Here is an 18,319-nt window from a genome sequence, read left to right as displayed (position 1 = left end):
TATGAAATCTGGCATGTATCATTTAAAACATATATACAGTTGAAGTAAGAATTATTAGCCGTCCTGAATTATTAGTCCCCTGTATGTTTTTTTTCCACCCAATTTTTGTTTAATAGAAAGAAGATTTTTTTCAACACATTTATAAACATAATGGGCTGTATTTTAAGTCTAAGCAAAAGGCTAAAGTGCATGGCACAAGGGCATTAAGGGCAAGTCTGAATTTCCTTTTGCTATTTTAAGGACAGAAAAATATGGTTTGCGCCTCAGCGCATGGTCTAACAGGGTTGTGCTTATTCTCTTAAAGAGTTATGGGTGTTTTGAGCATAACATGCATTAAACCAATCAGAGTCTCGTCTCTCATTTCCTTTAAGAGTCAGTTGCGTCACGCCATGGCTCATTAGCTATTTACATGGCGGACTTTGTGAGTGGATAAACTGAACGCTTCACTAGTGAGAAAACAGTTAAACAGAGTATCTGCAGCACGAGGATAAAGAATGAGCGTCCCCCATTTGACCTCTTTACTTTCTCTTTACTTTACTCCTTTACATTCGTGGAGTAAGGAAACAGTTGAAACTCACTCCACTGAAGACATCCTTTAGCCTACGTATTTAATTGAGTTTTTTAAGCACAAAGATTTGTTTTAATACTATTTCTAAATTCAGTTCTAATTTCCAGCAAACGAATAAATGAACAATAATAACGAAGTGTGGTCAAAAAACTGAGCTATATCCAAACACACGTCCTATTCTTATGACCCATATGGTGATGTAGACATCTCCAAAACCCGACAGGAGGACAAATGTAAAGTTGTTTTATTAAAGCACATATAAATATGCATATAATACTGTAAATAATACCTCTAATAATAATAACATTATGCCAATGCTAAATGTCATGAATAAACTAAACCCCTGAATAAACTGAAGGCATGGAGGCAGTGGATTTTATATTTTTGTAGAAAATAATAATTTTTGTAACATTTTAATCCTTTAATTATTTTTCATTTGTAAAGATATTTGTGTATTGCTGTGCATACTGTGTGTATTAAGCAACGTGTAAGCGTTTGGACCCGCATAGACACATAACTAACGCTCTTTGCACTGGACTTTAGATTAGGCTTGGGCGGTAATACGGTAATATGGTATACAGCGGGATTTAAAAATAGCAACAGTATCAGTTTCAATACCGACATTATATCGTCATAAAAAACAATGCACTTATATAAGAGACAAGTATTAAATATTAAACATTATTTATTTAATCCCTAAAAATGCGTATGCGTGATTGTCGTCACCGGACACTGTGGAGGAGAAAGAGAGAGAGAGAGAGTGAGAGAGAGAGAGAGAGAGAGAAAGAGAGAGAGAGAGAGAGAGAGAGAGAAAGAGAGAGAGAGAGAGAGAGAGAGAGAGAGAGAGAGAGGGAGGTAAGATGGCATCGCATACCAAGTGAACTAGTCTCAAAAAAGAACACAACCACTGCAGTTTGGCAGTATTTCGGATTTTGACAGAACAAGAATGGAGACGTGGTAAATATGAACTAGAGGTCTGCATTACTGTATTACTTGCTGTAACGCGGAGCAGGACCCGACCAGATTTCTTGCAGTGCAGGAATAAATTTCCGAATAAAGCGAGGGAGCGGTCGGTACTTCTGGTGTAATTTGAACCGGAGTGGGCGGTCTAACAATATCGCTCCCGAGTGAGCGAGCACGTGCTGTTATAGGCTGTCTGAACTCTGTATCATCTAGCTGGGTGGTTTTTGGGCTTGCTCTTCTGTCCCCCACCCACCCCCCCCAAATCAATATGAACAAGACAATTTGCAAATCGTGCAACAAACAGGTGACCGCGAACCTTAGGTCACATACTGTATTCAGTTTATGAATAGTTTAGGCACGCGGCAAAAGTTTAGTGATGCTATCTGAGCCTTACATCATAATTTTTATTATTATGCACGGTAATACCGTATACCGAGGTAAAATAGGGAGGAGGTTTGACAGTATCAAAATATGGATACCGCCCCAAGCCTACTTTAGACCATCTTTTATTTGGTTAATGGCTTGGGTCCAACACACCTCATTTTCAGCCCAGCACACCCATGAGTAGGCCCACTAGGAATCTGCGCGCGCAGAATTCCGCCGATTTTCCGCAGAATTCCGCAGATTTCTGCAGTTTTTTAACCCATTATAAATTCTGTTTATTTATTTGAGTAAATGTGTAAATCAGAATTTATTCAGCTTTGATTCAGTAATTTATTACTTTTTATTTAATGTATTAAAGTGCAAGTTATGATACTCTGCTGGATACTCCCAAAATAATTCGTAGAAATCCGCAGATTTTTACCAAAATTCTCCGCAGAGATAGCAAAAAACGTCCACAGATTCCGTCTGGCCCTACCCATGAGTCTACAAAAAGGCACAAATGGATTTGCTACTTAAACAACGCGGCACAAAAACAGAAAAAAAATAACAGGAGGGCAAATAATTTTGACTCAGGGTGCTTTCACACCTACACTTTTGTTTCGGAACGTATCTCGTTTGCCCAGTTAGCGCGGTTCGATTGGCATATGTGAACAGGGCAATCGCGCTCTGTTCCGCGCCCAAGTAATCGCTCCGAGATCGCTTGAATGAGGTGGTCTCGGCTCGATTGAAACGAACCCTGGAGCGGTTCGATTGCAGTGAGAAAGCGATCTGATCTGAGCGCGGTTATATCACAGTGTTTTATGGATATGTAATAGGCTTACGGCTATATGAAGAGAGAATTATGAGTAGGGCGGGAAGTTTCGCGAGTCTCCGGATGCCCGCAAACGAGGGATGATCTCCCGGTAATCTCGCGTCTCTCTCCCAGTCCTCAAATAGGCATCGTCGCGCACCCTTCTCACCCCTCCCCACCGCATCTCACCTCAGACACGGAGCGCGCGCACCCTGTCAATCACCACCAAACCACCACCTCTCCTGACAGCTGAGCGGGACGCTGCAAAATAAACCCTGACACTCTGACCAATGTAACAATTTTAATCTCTGTTTCGGAACAACTGAATCGATTCAGTTGTTCCGAAACAGAGATTACATTTGTTACATTGTTGCTCTTTGCTCTTGGTGCGGTTCGCTTTCACACGGCAAAATTTCTAATCGGACCAAAAGAGCTAAAACACGTCACGTGCGAGTAAACTCTCCTCACATTGGTCAGAGTGTCAGGGTTTATTTTGCAAAGTGCTGCTCAGCTGTCAGGGGGGTGGTGGTTTGGTGGTGTTTGACAAGGTGCACGCAACGTGTCTGAAGAGGGATGCGGTGAGGAGGGGTGAGAAGGGTGTGTGACGTATTTGAGGACCGGGAGAAAACGCACAATTTCCTGGAGATTATCACCCGTTTGCGTGCATCTGAGAGTCTATCTGCATTTGCGGGCGACTCCTAAAACTTCCGGGAGACATGGGATGTCTGGAATGACCTCACGCCTTTTACATATCCATAATACACTGTGAAATAATCAGGCTCATGTCGTATCGTTTTCTCACTACAATCGATCCGCCCCAGAGTTCGTTTCAATCGAGCCGAGACCACCTCATTCAAGCCATCTCGGAGTGATTGATTTGTCGCGGATCCGAGCGCGATTGGTGGTTTCACATATGCCAAACGAACCGCGCTAACTGGGCAAACGAGACAGGTTCCGAAACAAAAGTGTAGGTGTGAAAGCACCCTTAAACTAAGCTTTAAAGCTCAATAAAATTTGACCAGCACAAAATTTAGCTCCAAAATATATCATATTTGTGTCTTTATTTTTTATTTTTTGTCTTTTTATTTTTTTTAGTTTTCATCAGTTTTATTCTTCATTGTTTTTCTTATACTTGTATTTTATGTTTGTTATTTATGTAAAGCACTTTGAATATTACCACTGTGTATAAAATCTGCTATAAAAATAACCTCTCCTTGCCTAAAGTGGCTAAAATAAGTTAGAAATGTTGAAAAAATAAATATAAATGTTGTTTTTGGTTTATAGATGCACGTACAGTAATAGCAGATTCACTGCAGTACCTGGTATGCTAGTGTTTGCTGTAACTGTAGCCGTGGCTCGTGTGGACTCGGCCGTGATTGTTATGGTGTAGTTTGTTGCTGGCAGGAGATTTAAGCAGAGAACAGGCCAAACTGCAGAGGAGGTAAACAACATCTTTCTCCTGTCACTGAAGAAATGCTCAAAGTCTCGCAATCCAACAAACGTCACCTGTGTAGAGAAGAAGATATACAGTTGAAGTCAGATTTATTAGCCTTCCTGTATATTTTTTCCCAATTTCTGTTTAACGGAGGGAAGATTTTATTCAACATTACTAAATATAATAGTTTTAATAACTATAATAATAATTTTTATCTATAATAATTTCTAATAACTGATTTATTTTACCTTTGCTATTGATGGCTGCACATAATATTTGACTAGATATTTTTCAAGATACTAGTATTCAGTGACATTTAAAGACTTAACTAGGTTAATTAGGCAAGTCGTATAACGATAGTTTGTTCTGTAGACCAGTGGTTCTCAAACTGTGGTACGTGTACCACTAGTGGTGTGCAGGCTTACTTCTAGTGGTACACGGAGGAATCACTGAGTAATGAAAGAAAAAAATTATACAGTTTTGAAAAATGACCGTATTCTCTTGTTACATCTCGGTCAATTGAGCGTCAAAATTTAACCCACAGGCTAGAAAAATGAGTAAGAACTGCAGCGCAATGCGTTTGCGTATTCCAGGCATACCCAGTTAAAATATCTTAACTTTTTAGAATGCTGCACCTCGAGTCACGAGACTAGAATCAACTGATCATCTTCATGTTTTATGTGGAACATAACTTCATTAGACTAATTATCTCAAACACAGAACACCCAAACACTGCAGTGCTTCCTAATTTTCTCCATAATTAAAACTTGTATCAGAGTGCAGCAATATTCTGTCAGCTTGACATCCTCTGAGAAAAACAGGTTCCCTAGCAATCTACATTCAAGTAAATGTTCAGATTTAAAAAAGTTTAAAAAATACGTCATATGTACATGCAACGTTTATTTCAATATCTATCAAAAATTGTATAAATATCAATATGACTTGTTTTTGAACTGTGCAGAGCTGTAGCTGCTTAATTTGGCCAACTTCACTGCTTTATTTCATTACTGGTCATAATGGTTATAATTATATTTTTTTCTGAGGTGGTACTTGGTGAAAAAAGTTTGAGAACCACTGCTGTAGAAAATAGAAGAAAATATTGCTTAAGGGGGCTTATAATTTTGATCTTAAAATGTTTTTTTTTAATTTAAAAACTGCTTTTAATCTAGCTAAAACAAAACAAATAAGACTTTCTCAAGAAGAAAAAATATTATAGGACATACTGTGAAAAAATCCTTTCTCTGTTAATCATAGTTTGGGAAATATTTAAAAAAAAAAAAGAAAAAACAGTTCACTGGAGGGCGAATCATTTTGACTTCAGTCATTTTGACTGTACATACATCTCATGAAAGACTTAAAGACAATTTGGAGAAGCCATCAGTGTAAAGATATTTAGCTTTTTACATGTGTAGTCATGGCGAAGCAGTGGCGCAGTAGGTAGAGCTGTTGCCTCACAGCAAGAAGGTCGCTGGGTTGCTGGTTCGAGCCTCGGCTCAGTTGACGTTTCTGTTTGGAGTTTGCATGTTCTCCCTGCATTCGCGTGGGGTGCTCCGGTTTCCCCCACAGTCCAAAGGGGTACATGCGGTACAGGTGAATTGGGTAGGCTAAATTGTCCGTAGTGTATGAGTGTGTGTGTGTGAATGAGTGTGTGGATGTTTCCCAGATATGGGTTGCAGCTGGAAGGGCATCCGCTGCGTAAAAATTTGCTGGATAAAATGGGAGTTCATTCCGCTGTGGCGACCCCGGATTAATAAAGGGACAAAGCTGACAAGAAAATGAATGAATTAATGTGTAGTCATATAAGTAAAGCTCCACTCACTGTGTATTTCTCCCTATACCCTTCATTCTCTGCCTTCCAGCGTAGACATCTTTCATTAAACACCACCAGATCATTTATTGTCAGCTTCAGCTCTGGAACACACAGAATCACAAGAAAATTGGACCGGTTATATGCAACAGACACAAGTTTGTTGACACAAAACACATGTGGACTGGTTGGGCATACTTCCATGAACCCTCGAGCACCCTGGTGAGGGTATAGAGCTGGTCCAGTGTACCACGTCCCGGACGAAAACCGCATTATATGGCGGCGTATGGGATAGTTTTTTGACAGATTTATATGTTTTGGAAAGCTTCAAAAGAAAGAGTTGCTACCTAACACTATTATATAGCTTGGAGGAGCCATGCAAGAGTAAAATATAAAAAGAAACTAATGACTGTGTTCAGAAGAAGTCATATACAGTACACTGAGGAAGGCTTAAATGTTAGTAAATCATTGGGTTATTTAAGTTTTTTTGTTAAACCATTTCTTTATGGCAGGGGTGGGCAAACTCGGTCCTGGAGGGCCGGTTTCCTGCACAGTTTAGCTCCAACTCTAATCAAACTTATGGATTTCTAGTGATCTTGAAGACACTGTTTGACATTTTCAGGTGTTTTTGATTAGAGATAGAGCTAAACTATGCAGGACACCAGCCCTCCGGGGCCGAGTTTGCGCACCCCTGCTTTAAGGTGTGCTATATTGTCAATCAATTGAACGAATACCAGCAAATTGACTTTAGTAAACAGTAGTAGATTTAGTAAATGAGGATCATTGACTGTACCTCTGCAATGGAGAGTGGCAACCTGCCATTCTCCAGTAATGTCACATATTGAAATGTCACTTCCGGCGTGTCTGTAGTGTCCTTTAACACAGCGGTGAACGACTGCAGTGCTGTTGTCCCATAATACCTCAGTGTGCGGCAGCTCTGGTGCAGGGCCACAGTGTGCTACAGAGGAGAATAACAAAAACAAAAGAGACATGCTAAAGAATATCATTCAGGATATGAGTGTTAAATACAGGACCAACATAGGACATTTGTGACAAATGTATTTTGTTTTCCTTGTTTGTGACAGTTTTCGTATTGGCATATAATTTCTTTCTTTCCAAAAAAAAAGGAAGATTTCAGTTCAACTGAACCCATTTTGCAAATGTCACACCAGAGCCAAGGAAAAAAAATTGATTTTTGTCAAATTTAGCCAAATAAAGGCTAATAAAAATAAAAACACTACAAGTAGAAGAATATGATTTGTACACATACACTCTCAGAAATAAAGGTACGTGAGCTGTCACTGGGGTGGTACCTTTTCAAAAGGCACACATTTGTACTTGAAGGGTCCATATTGGTACCTCAGAAGTATATATTAGTACCTACAAATTTTAAAAGGAACACTTTTGTACTTTTTAGGTACCAATATGTACCCTTGAGGTATTAATATGGACCTTTTAGGTACAAATTTGTACCTTTTGAAAAGGTACCACCATAGTGACAACTCATGTACCTTTATTTCTAAGAGTGTACTGTACATACACACATACTGTACACTACCTGACAAAAGTCTTGTGGCCTATCAAAGTTTTAGGAACAGCTAATAATAACTTGACTTCTAGTTGATCATTTGGTATCAGAAGTGGCTTATGTGAAAGGCGAAGGCCTCTAGATTACGCTTATTTTACCAAAATAACATATGATCATGTCTTGATTTTTAATTATTTCATAAAGACAGTAAGCTCTGACTTTGCTTAGACAAAAGTCTTGTCACTTAACAGAAATAATGTCCAGTATAGAATATAAAGTCATGCTGCAGTGGAAACAGACTGAATATTGTGTCTGACTCCATCATGATCTTGGAGGACTGCATCCACACATCTCTGCAATGACTCAAATCACTGATTAATAAAGTCATCTGGAATGGCAAAGAAAGCGTTCTTGCAGGACTCCCAGAGCTCATCAAGATTCTTTGGATTCATCTTTAATGCCTCCTCCTCCATTTTATTACAGCCATGCTCAATAATGTTCATGTCTGGTGACTGGGCTGGCCAATCCTTTGGGCTGGCACCTTGACCTTTTTTGCTTTCAGGAACTATGATGTGGAGGCTGAAGTATGAGAAGGAGCGCTATCCTGCTAAGAGAATTTGCCCTCTCCTGTGGTTTGTAATGTAATGGGCAGCACAAATGTCTTGACACCTCAGGCCAGTGGTTCTCAAACTGTGGTACGTGTACCACTAGTGGTACGCAGGCTTCCTTCTAGTGGTACGTGAAGGAATAAAATATGTCATGTATATGCTACTACATATTTCAAAATTTAGCAAAAATGATGTATATAATATGCCATATATGCCTATATTTCTGAGATAATCTGCCACGTTTTTTTAACTGTGCAGAGTTGTAGCTGCTTTACTGGGCCTACTACGCTACTTTATTTCAATATTGCTCATTTTAGTGGTACTTGGAGAGACAATTTTTTTCTGAGGTGGTACTTGATGAAAAAAAAATCGAGGACCACTGCCTTAGGCTGTTGATGTTGCCATCCACTCTGCAGATCTCTCGCACAGCCCTATACTGAATGTAACTCCAAACCATGATTTTTCCTTCACCAAACTTGATTGATTTCTATGAGAATCTTGGGTCCATGCAGGTTCCAGTAGGTCTTCTGCAGTATTTGTGATGATTGGGATGCAGCTCATTAGATGATTCATCTGAAAAATCCACTTTCTGCCACTTTTCCAAATGATCAACTAGAAGTCAAGTTATTATTTGATGCTCTTACAACTGGGATGAACGATACGACTTTTGTCTTTTGTCGATATATATATATATATATATATATATATATATATATATATATATATATATATATATATATATATATATATGATATATGATATATGATTTTTGTTTTGCTTAAATCTAACATTACCATTGAATGGTGGTGTATATTATTATAACAGCAATTAACCTGTTTACCTGAACACGTTACAGACACTTTTTCCCACGTTCCGTCTGATTTGCACATCGTCATGTTTTTGTCACCCTCCTGTTTGAGTCCAGATTTACATTTATACTGAACCACACTTCCCAGTGTAGATGCTTTGTTCCAGTCTAAATCTGTGTGTGGGAATTCTGGAGGAGGCCCACAGTTGATCTCTGTTCATCGAGATCAGTGTTAGAAATAAATGACTTCCAATCGAAACCATGTAGCTAAAGCAGCATCAATGTGTTTTCTTCCACGAAAGACGAAAAAAGTCACGCATGCTTTGAATGACAAATGAAGCCAGAATATTATCAGTACCTTCGCATCTCATGTTAAGTTTGCTCCATTTTGCGTCTGAACGACACAGAGACATGTTTCCTTCACCCACAGTGTGAAATCCAGCTTGACACACATAGAGGGCCACGGAGCCCAGACTGGAGCTGTTATTCCACAACACAACTGAATGAGGCAGAGAGACGGGGACGCCACAGTCTACTTCTACAAAAACACACATACAGACACACTGTACATGTGCATGCAGATTACCAGATCATTCATGAGGACAGACACCGCTGAGAGGTCATTCTTAAAGAAATGTGTGAAGTTGGTAATGTGACAATATGAAGAGATTAATAATAATGTCTTGACAGTGACACTTTTCTCAGAAAATGCATAACAGCATGTTGTTTTAATTGAGACATACAGGTTTAAAATACTAAGAAACAAAGCAACATTTCAATACTACTGCCCTGTTTTTTGTACTTATGGAAAATAAATTCAGTGTTATATAAAAATCCCTTAATTATCTGGGGCTGCCACAGTGGAATGAACTGCCAACTATTCCAGCATACTGTATGTTTTACACAGTGGATGCCCTTCCAGCCACAACCCAGTACTGGCCTGGGAAACACCAATAAACGCTTTTACACTACAAGCAATTTCATTCATTTATTCCTTCCTTCCTTCCTTATTCATTCATTTATTCATTCATTATCCTTCGACTGAGTCGCTTATTTATCCAGGGTTGCCTCTGCGGAATGAACCACCAACTGTTCTGGCTTATGTTTTACACAGCGGATGCCCTTTCAGCCGCAACCCAGTACTGGGAAACATCCATGCACACTCATACACTACGGCCTATTTCATTCATTCACTCGTTTTCCTTCAGCTTGGTCCATTATTTATCCGGGGTCGCCCCAGTGGAATGAACTGTCACCTATTCTAGCATACTGTATGTTTTACGCAGTGGATGGCCTTCCAGCCACAACTCAGTACTGGCCTGGGAAACACCCATACATGCTTATACACTACAGCCAATTTCATTCATTCATTCATTTTCCTTCAACTTAGTCACTTATTTATCCAGGGTTGCCACAGCGGAATGAACCACCAACTGTTCTGGCATATGTTTTACACAGCGGATGCCCTTCCAGCCGCAACCCAGTACTGGGAAACATCCATACACACTCATACACTATGGCCAATTTCATTCATTCCCTTATTTTCCTTCAGCTTGGTCCATTATTTATCCAGGGTCCCCACATCCTAATGAACTGCCAACTATTCTAGCATACTGTATGTTTTACACAGTGGATGGCCTTCCAGCCACAACCCAGTACTGGCCTGGGAAACACCCATACACGCTTATACACTACAGCCAATTTCATTCATTCATTCATTCATTTTCCTTCGACTTAGTCTTTTATTTATCCAGGGTTGCCACAGCGGAATGACCTGCCAATTATTCTGGCATTTGTTTTACACAGCGGATACCCTTCCGGCCGTAGCCCAGTACTGGGAAACACCCATACACACTCATACACTACAGCCAATTTCATTCATCCACTTATTTTCCTTCAGCTTGGTCCATTATTTATCCAGGGTCGCCACAGCATAATGAACTGCTAACTATTCCAGCATACTGTATGTTTTACACAGTGGATGGCCTTCCAGCCACAACCCAGTACTGGCCTCGGAAACACCCATACACACTCACACACACTCATACACTATGGCCAATTTCAGCCATTCAATCATTTTCCTTTAGCTTAGTCCATTGTTTATCCAGGGTCGCCACAGCAGAATGAACCGCCAACTATTTTAGCATATATTTTATGCAGCGGATGCCCACACAGACTCATACGGTGGCTCAGTGGTTTGCACTGTCGCCTCACAGCAAGAAGGTCGCTGGTTCAAGTCCCGGCTGGGCCCGTTGGCATTTCTGTGTGGAGTTTGCATGTTCTCCCCGTGTTGATGTGGGTTTCCTCCAAGTGATCTGGTTTCCCCCACAGTCCAAACATATGTGGTATAGGTGAATTGAGTAAACTAAATTGGCTGTAGTGTATGTGTGTGAATGGGTGTGTCTGGGTGTTTCCCAGTACTGGGTTGCAGCTGGAAAGGCATCTGCTGTGTAAGAAATATGCTGATAAGTTGGCAGTTCATTCCACTGTGGCGACCCCTCATGAATAAAGGGACTAAGTCGAGAGAAAATGAAAGAATGAATGAAAATCAGAACTGATGATGAATGCATAACCTGAAAAATACACTTAAATTAAAAAACAAACATTTGTTTTACTATTGTATGCAGTATAAAATTGCAATGTGAATTATTAATCATCAAGGCACATGGGCTCATATTCTAAAAAAAATTAACCCCTGAAGAATAAAGGGACTAAAATGAAAAAAAATGAATGATTAGTTAAACCTTTAAGTTGCTTTAAATCCATCTCTATTGTATAAAGCACTATATACTGTAAATAACTGTGTCTTAACTTGGCAGAGACATAAACAACACCATTTCTTAAGAATGACCATATCATAAATTAAGAGGAAAGTTGACATGGAAAAATAAATATATACCTTGACAGAGAAAATCAGGCAGACTCCAGATTCCCTCTGAATCACAAACTGATGTTTCTCCTTTCCTAACATTACGAAACCCCTCAATGCACTTATAAGACACACTAGATCCAACCTTAGTGTCTCCTCTCCATATCATAACCGCGAGCGGGAGAGAAGGCGGTAATCCACAGTGCACCTCTGAGGAGCAACAAAAAACTTAAAATATTGGCAATTCAAACATTAAAGGCACAGATTTTACACTTATATTTAAAGTGAGCCATGCAAAAATTAAAGAAAGAAAAATTCATGCAAAAGTCAGTTTTGAAATTGTGGGCGTTATGGCTTTTTATTTCAGTCTAATGTTACATACACTTTTTAAAAAAATGTTTAATAATGATATACACTCACTGGCCACTTTATTAGGTACACCTGTCCAACTGCTCGTTAACGCAAATTTCTAATCAGCCAATCACATGGCAGCAACTCAATGCATTTAGGCGTGTAGACATGGTCAACATGATGAAGTGACTTTGAATGTGGCATGGTTGTTGGTACCAGACGGGCTGTTCTGAGTATTTCAGAAACTGCTGATCTACTAGGATTTTTCACGCATAACCATTTCTAGGGTTTACAGACAATGGTATAAAAAAGAGAAAACATCCAGTGAGTGGCAGTTCTGTGGGCGCAAATGCCTTGAAGCCAGAGGTCAGCAGAACTTACAGTACTGTACATGAACTAAAATTTAATTTTGTTATTCACATCTATAATCTGACGGTTAGGATTAATATTGCCAAGCATAATTTTTCTTAATTATAGATATTTTATTCTACAAGTAATAAAAATTATATTCTTTACTAAAAATATATATTTTTTGAATTACAAAATTGTTTGTCTCTGCATGTAAACAAATGACACAATTTAGAACTGGTCTGTATCCAATGTTTTTTTTTTTGTTGTTGTTGTTTATCCAATGTATTTGTGCAAGAAATTCATGCAAATTAGAACGTATTTAATTAAAAAATGCCTCATTTGAATACATAAACAGAACATCTTAGAAAATATTTTCAAAAAACGTTTGCAATTCTTAATGTAATCAATCAACCAAGGACATACAGTATGGTGATAACTATAAGATTTTTATTTGAAGCATATTCACATTCAATGTCTTGATAATAAATAATGTAAGCAATTACCTTCACACAACAGAGTAGCTTTTGTCCAGTAACCGTTCTCAGCACACACAGATATATTTTGTCCTTGTTTAGGATAGTAACCGTGTTGGCATTGATATGTTACAGTGCTGTTAAACGTGACTCTGCCATCCCATATCTGCACAGTGAGTGGCAGAATATGAGGCTCGCCACACACAATCTCTGTTGAGAAGGAAATGACACGTCAATGAGTACTACCAAATCACTGCCGCACAAAGAAGACACTAAAAACAATTGTGAACAAAAAAAATGTAATTCTGTCATCATTTTCTCCAAACCATTATGAGTTTCTTTCATCTACTGAACAAAAAAGAGAAGATATTTAGAAAAATGTTATAAACTACTGGTTTGCAACATTCTTCAAAATATCTTCTTTATCTAAAAAATGTATGGAACTTATAATCCGTACACTTCAAAATGTCTTTCTTAGATTTTTTTGTCTTGTTTCTAGTCCAAATATCTAAAAATTCTTAAATCAAGAAGAATTTTCTAGACAAGCAAAACATTATCTTGTTTAAGAAATAACAAGCCAAAAATAAGTGTTTTTGTCTTAAAACAAGCTAAATAATCTGCATATTAAATAAGCAAAATAATCTTATGTCAAAAGGAAAAACAAGATCAAGGCTCAAACCAGTGACCTTCTTGCTGTGAGGCGACAGCGCTACCCACTGCCTCATTTCTTTTTTTTTTAAGGGATATTTCACTCCAAACTTACATTTCACTCCCCCTTAAGTGGTTCCAAACCTTTATGAGTTCCTTTTAAATGAACACAGAAAGACATGTATTTTAAAGAATGCTGGAAACTAGTAACCATTGACTTCCATAGTATTTACCTTTCCGACTATGGAAGTGTATACCAGGGGTCTCCAATCCTGTTCCTGGAGAGCTACCTTCCTGCAGATCTTAGTTGCAACCCTGACCAAACACACCGGTTTGTAATTATTAAGTGCTGCTTTAGGTACTATAAATTGGTTCAGGTGTGTTTGATCAGGGTTGGGACTGAATTCTGCAGGAAGGTAGCTCTCCAGGAACAGGGTTGGTGACCCTTGGTATAGACTGATTTCAACCCACCGCCATTTAAAAAGTGAAATCGAGGCTGCGGTGGGAAGAAACCCAGAAGTATTGCCTGGAGTCACACAAGAATGTTGTGTACCTGGCTGTATATCTTATCAGCGAAGAGAAATCGGCACAAATTCATAATAACACCATTTTCAGAGTGACCTGAAGGTCTGTTTTAAATGGATAATGAAAATAAAAAACGGATATCAGACCTCATTTTCAGCTGAGTTAAGGCAAACGGCAGTAGTTAGACAACGTTATCGTTCTCAAACACACGGTTTAGATGCCATTTAGCAAAAGTTTGCACTTATTCTACACTATATTAGACTTTTCACGAATCACGATACTGGATTTCGTTAATGAAATTTATTACAACCGTCAATTTCCCACTAACATTTAAGCGCTGTTTAACGCAACACCCCTGATTCGCCAAAGTGTTCACCAGTGCTCAACAGAAATGACTGTGGTCGTAAAAGGTCATCAGTTCACTGCACTTCACAGATGTTTACCGAGTGAAAACACAGACGAGCAATCAACTGATCTTCGCGGCTTTAAAATGCAACAGTGTTCGTGTATCTGTGTTTGCACTTGGTGAAGTGCGATGAAGTGCGGTGTGGTAAGTGGTCAGCTGGTAAGCTCAAAAAGGAACGGCATCATACCACCCCGTAGCGTTCGTTTTAAAGACGAAATGAGGCCATATGTACTTCTGGCTACATAATTCACGATCTCCAGAAATGTATATAGGGCTACATTTTCAGAATGAGCCTATGTTAGGTGTGGAACAAGTGAAGGAGTAAATGAAGAGCGAATTTTCAATATGCGGTGAACTGTCCCTTTTAACAATGTTTACTTACAGGTTTCTTGAGATGTTTGTTATATATCATCACTTAAAGAAGAAAAAGAAAGCAACATTATTTTTAATTGGGCAGCACGGTGGCGCAGTGGGTAGCATGATCGCCTCACAGCAACAAGGTCGCTGGATCGATCCCCAAGTAAATCAGTTGGCATTTCTGTGTGGAGTTTGCATGTTCTCCCCGTGTTCGCGCATGTTTCCTCTGGTTTCCCCCCACAGTCCAAACACATGTGGTACAGGTGAATTGGGTGAGCTAAATTGAGCTTAGTGTATGTGTGTGTATGAGTGTGTATGGATGTTTCCCAGTGATAAGTTGCAGCTGGAAGGGCATCCGCTGCGTAAAACATATGCTGGATAAGTTGGTGCTTCATTCCGCTATGCGACCCCAGATTAATAAAGGGACTAAGCTGAAAAGAGTACACTGTAAGGAATATTTTATAATTCAGAAGTGTTTTCCATTTATTTACGATTGTGAATTGCTTTATGGGATGTTGATCTCTGCTCTGTCGACTTTGATGTTGAAAATTCAATTCTACAGTTTATGGGCTCTATTTTGACGGTCCATGCAAAAAGTGCAAAGCGCAGGGCGCAAACGCATTCAGGGCGTGTCAGAGTCCACTTTTGCTAATATAAGGACAGAAAAATCCACTTTGCGCCGTGGCGCAAGATCTAAAAGGGTTGAGCTTATTTTCTTAATGAGTTATAGGTGTGTTTTGAGAATAAACCAATCAGAGTCTCATCTCCCATTCCCTTTAAGAGCCAGTTGCGTCGCGCCATGGTGCATTGGCTATTTACATGAAGTAAAGTAAGTGTAAGTGGAAAAACTGAGCATTTCACTAGCAAGAAAACAGTTAAACAGAGCATCTGCAGCGCGAGAATGAGAGATAAATGATTAACTTTTACTTTCACTCTTGTGGATAGGGAAACCTTTACGCACAGACATCAATTAGCCTATAAATAATTAATTTTGTTTGTTAAGCGCAAAGATTTGTTTCAAAACTATTTCTAAATTCAGTTCTAAATTCCAGCAAACGAATAAATGAACAATAATAACGAAGTTTGGTCAAAACACAGAGTTATACCCTAATACACATGCTGTGCCCCATATGGTCTAAAACCTGACAGGTGGGCAAATCTAAGCTTGTTTTTAATTAAACAAATATATAAATATGCATATAACAAATAATACTGCTAATAATAATAACATTATACAAAAGCAAATTGTTATGAATGAACTGAAAAAGCCTCCCGAGATGAAAAAGGCATGAAGGCAGTGGTTTTTAAATGTATGTGGGCTAGACAATAATATGTTTTGTAATATTTTATTCCTTTATATTCATATCCTATATATATTCTTATTATATCCTATATATATATATATCCTTAATATTTAAATTCTTTTTCATTTGTATAGATATTTGCGTATTGCTCTACATCTTGTGTGTTAAGCAGTGTGTAAGCGAGGCGCACAACTAACTCGCTCTGCGTTGGACAATAGACCGGCTTTGTTCTGGTCTATTGAAAAATCTATTATAGTTTCTCAAAATAGCAATGCACCAGCAATGCACCTCAACACGCCTCCCTTTTTAGACCAGAACACCTATGGGAGCACATATGAGCGCAAATGCATTTGCTATTTAAACAGCGTGGTGCAACACATCAAAACGACTCTTGCGTCAAGCTGAAAGAAGCAAACAACAATTGGCCTTGCGCCACATTGCGCCGGGTGTACGATAGGACCCTAACAAAGCGACTTTTAATTGACATTTTAGTAGTTTGAAATAACAATGTATAATAATAAATAGAGAAATAAGTCTGTGAAATAACAGAAAATGTACTGTCAGCTTATTACAAAGTTTTTATAGCATAATTTACAAAGCCAACCCAGACAATATATCACTTTCAACTGTTACAATGTTTATAAAAGTCACTTTTTCAAACTTCAGGGTTGAAAGTTGTAAAAAAAAAAGATCAAGATCCCATAATGCAATTCAAAAGCATAAATTAAAGGGGGAAAAATAAATAAATCACAAATACAGAAAACTGCTCATTTACTGATTTTTTTTACAGTGGAGAAAAGGAAACTTAACAAAAATAACAAAACACTGAATAAATGATGACAGAATTAAACTATCCCTTTAAAGTTTTCTTCAGACATAAAAATCTTTGTACTTTCACAAGAGTAGTCTGGCTTACTCCACTGACCGTCTGATTTACACACAGACTTATTTTCTGTATCCGAACTGTGATATCCGACATCACAGTCATACAGAGCCTCAGAACCGATCTTACTGACACCGCTCCACAATAACACAGAGTGCGGCAGGACAGCAGGAGAACCGCATTCTATCTCTAAACACACACAAACAGAAGCTCAACAGACACCCAATTTACACAGCTGAAATCAGAATTATTCGCCCTCTCATGAATTTTTTCTTTTCAAATATTTCCCAAATCATGTTTAACAGAGCAAGGAAATTTGCACAGTATTTCCTATAATATTTTTTCTTCTGGAAAAATTCTTATTTGTATTATTTAGGCAAGAATAAAGCAGTTTTAAAAAACATTTTAAGGTCAATATTTTTAGCTCCTTGAAGCAATATTTTTTTTGATTGTCTACAGAACAAACCACTGTTATACAATGACTTGCCTAATAAACCTAGGTAAATCTTTAAATGTCACTTTAAGCTGAATAGAAGTGTCTTGAAAAATATCTAGTCAAATATTATTTACTGTCATCATGGCAAAGATAAAATAAATCAGTTATTAGAGATGAGTTATTAAAGTAATAGGTTTAGAAATGTGTTAAAAAATCTTTTCTCCATTAAACAGAAATTAGGGAAAAAATATAGAAATGTTCAAATTGAACAGGAAGGCTAATAATTCTGACTACAACTGTTTGTCATTATACAGAAATTCTGTGAAGAAGCAGCAGATACCTGCACACTGGAAGTCAGGACGGCTCCACGTGCCCTGAGCAGAACACACTGACACATTTTCGCGTCCACGATTATAAAACTGTGGCTCACACACATACAGCACCAAAGATCCCATCCGAGAGGTGTGATTCCACATTAGTTCTGACTGAGGAAAAATATGAGGCTCTCCACAGTCCACTTCTACATGGAAATGGGTTCAATTGCATCAGTCGGGTGACAATAAACACATGTTTGAAACATGTCTCTCCGTGGCAATTTTACAGACATGTTAAATGACACTTTTTTTGTACTGTACTGAATATAAAAAGAAAATAATCTTAAGGAACAGAATGTTTGAGTTACTTTCTCCTGTTGAACCCAAAAGAAGATATTTTGAAGAATGTTGGGAAAAAACAGCCATTGACTGCCTTTGTATTTTTTGTTTCTAACCTCTTAAACTCTGCTGCTATTTTGGGATTTCCGCCTGGATTTTGCCTACCCAAATT

At 38.4% G+C, this 18,319-nt stretch overlaps 1 protein-coding gene across 16 annotated transcripts in view; it reads right to left on the bottom strand.

Moving 5' to 3' along the window:
* The window catches only part of susd1 (sushi domain containing 1), a 35,088-nt gene that overhangs the window by 8,304 nt on the left and 8,465 nt on the right, over positions 1–18,319 (bottom strand). For 4 of the 16 annotated variants that reach the window (XR_015490511.1, XR_015490512.1, NM_001446871.1 and 1 more), the window contains 3 exon segments: positions 6,741–6,905; positions 5,960–6,051; positions 4,025–4,211 (listed from right to left, as the gene is read on the bottom strand). Coding sequence is in view for 11 of the 16 variants with exons in the window: in NM_001446871.1 (NP_001433800.1) it covers positions 4,025–4,211; positions 5,960–6,051; positions 6,741–6,905 (444 nt within the window). In the remaining 5 variants the exon portion in view is untranslated. 16 annotated transcript variants of the gene reach the window in all.

Source organism: Danio rerio, chromosome 5 (genome assembly GCF_052040795.2).
Source record: "Danio rerio strain M-AB ecotype USA chromosome 5, GRCz13ab, whole genome shotgun sequence".
NCBI lineage: Eukaryota > Metazoa > Chordata > Actinopteri > Cypriniformes > Danionidae > Danio > Danio rerio.
Note: the sequence above shows the minus strand (reverse complement) of the source record. Positions and strands in the feature narration are given on the sequence as shown.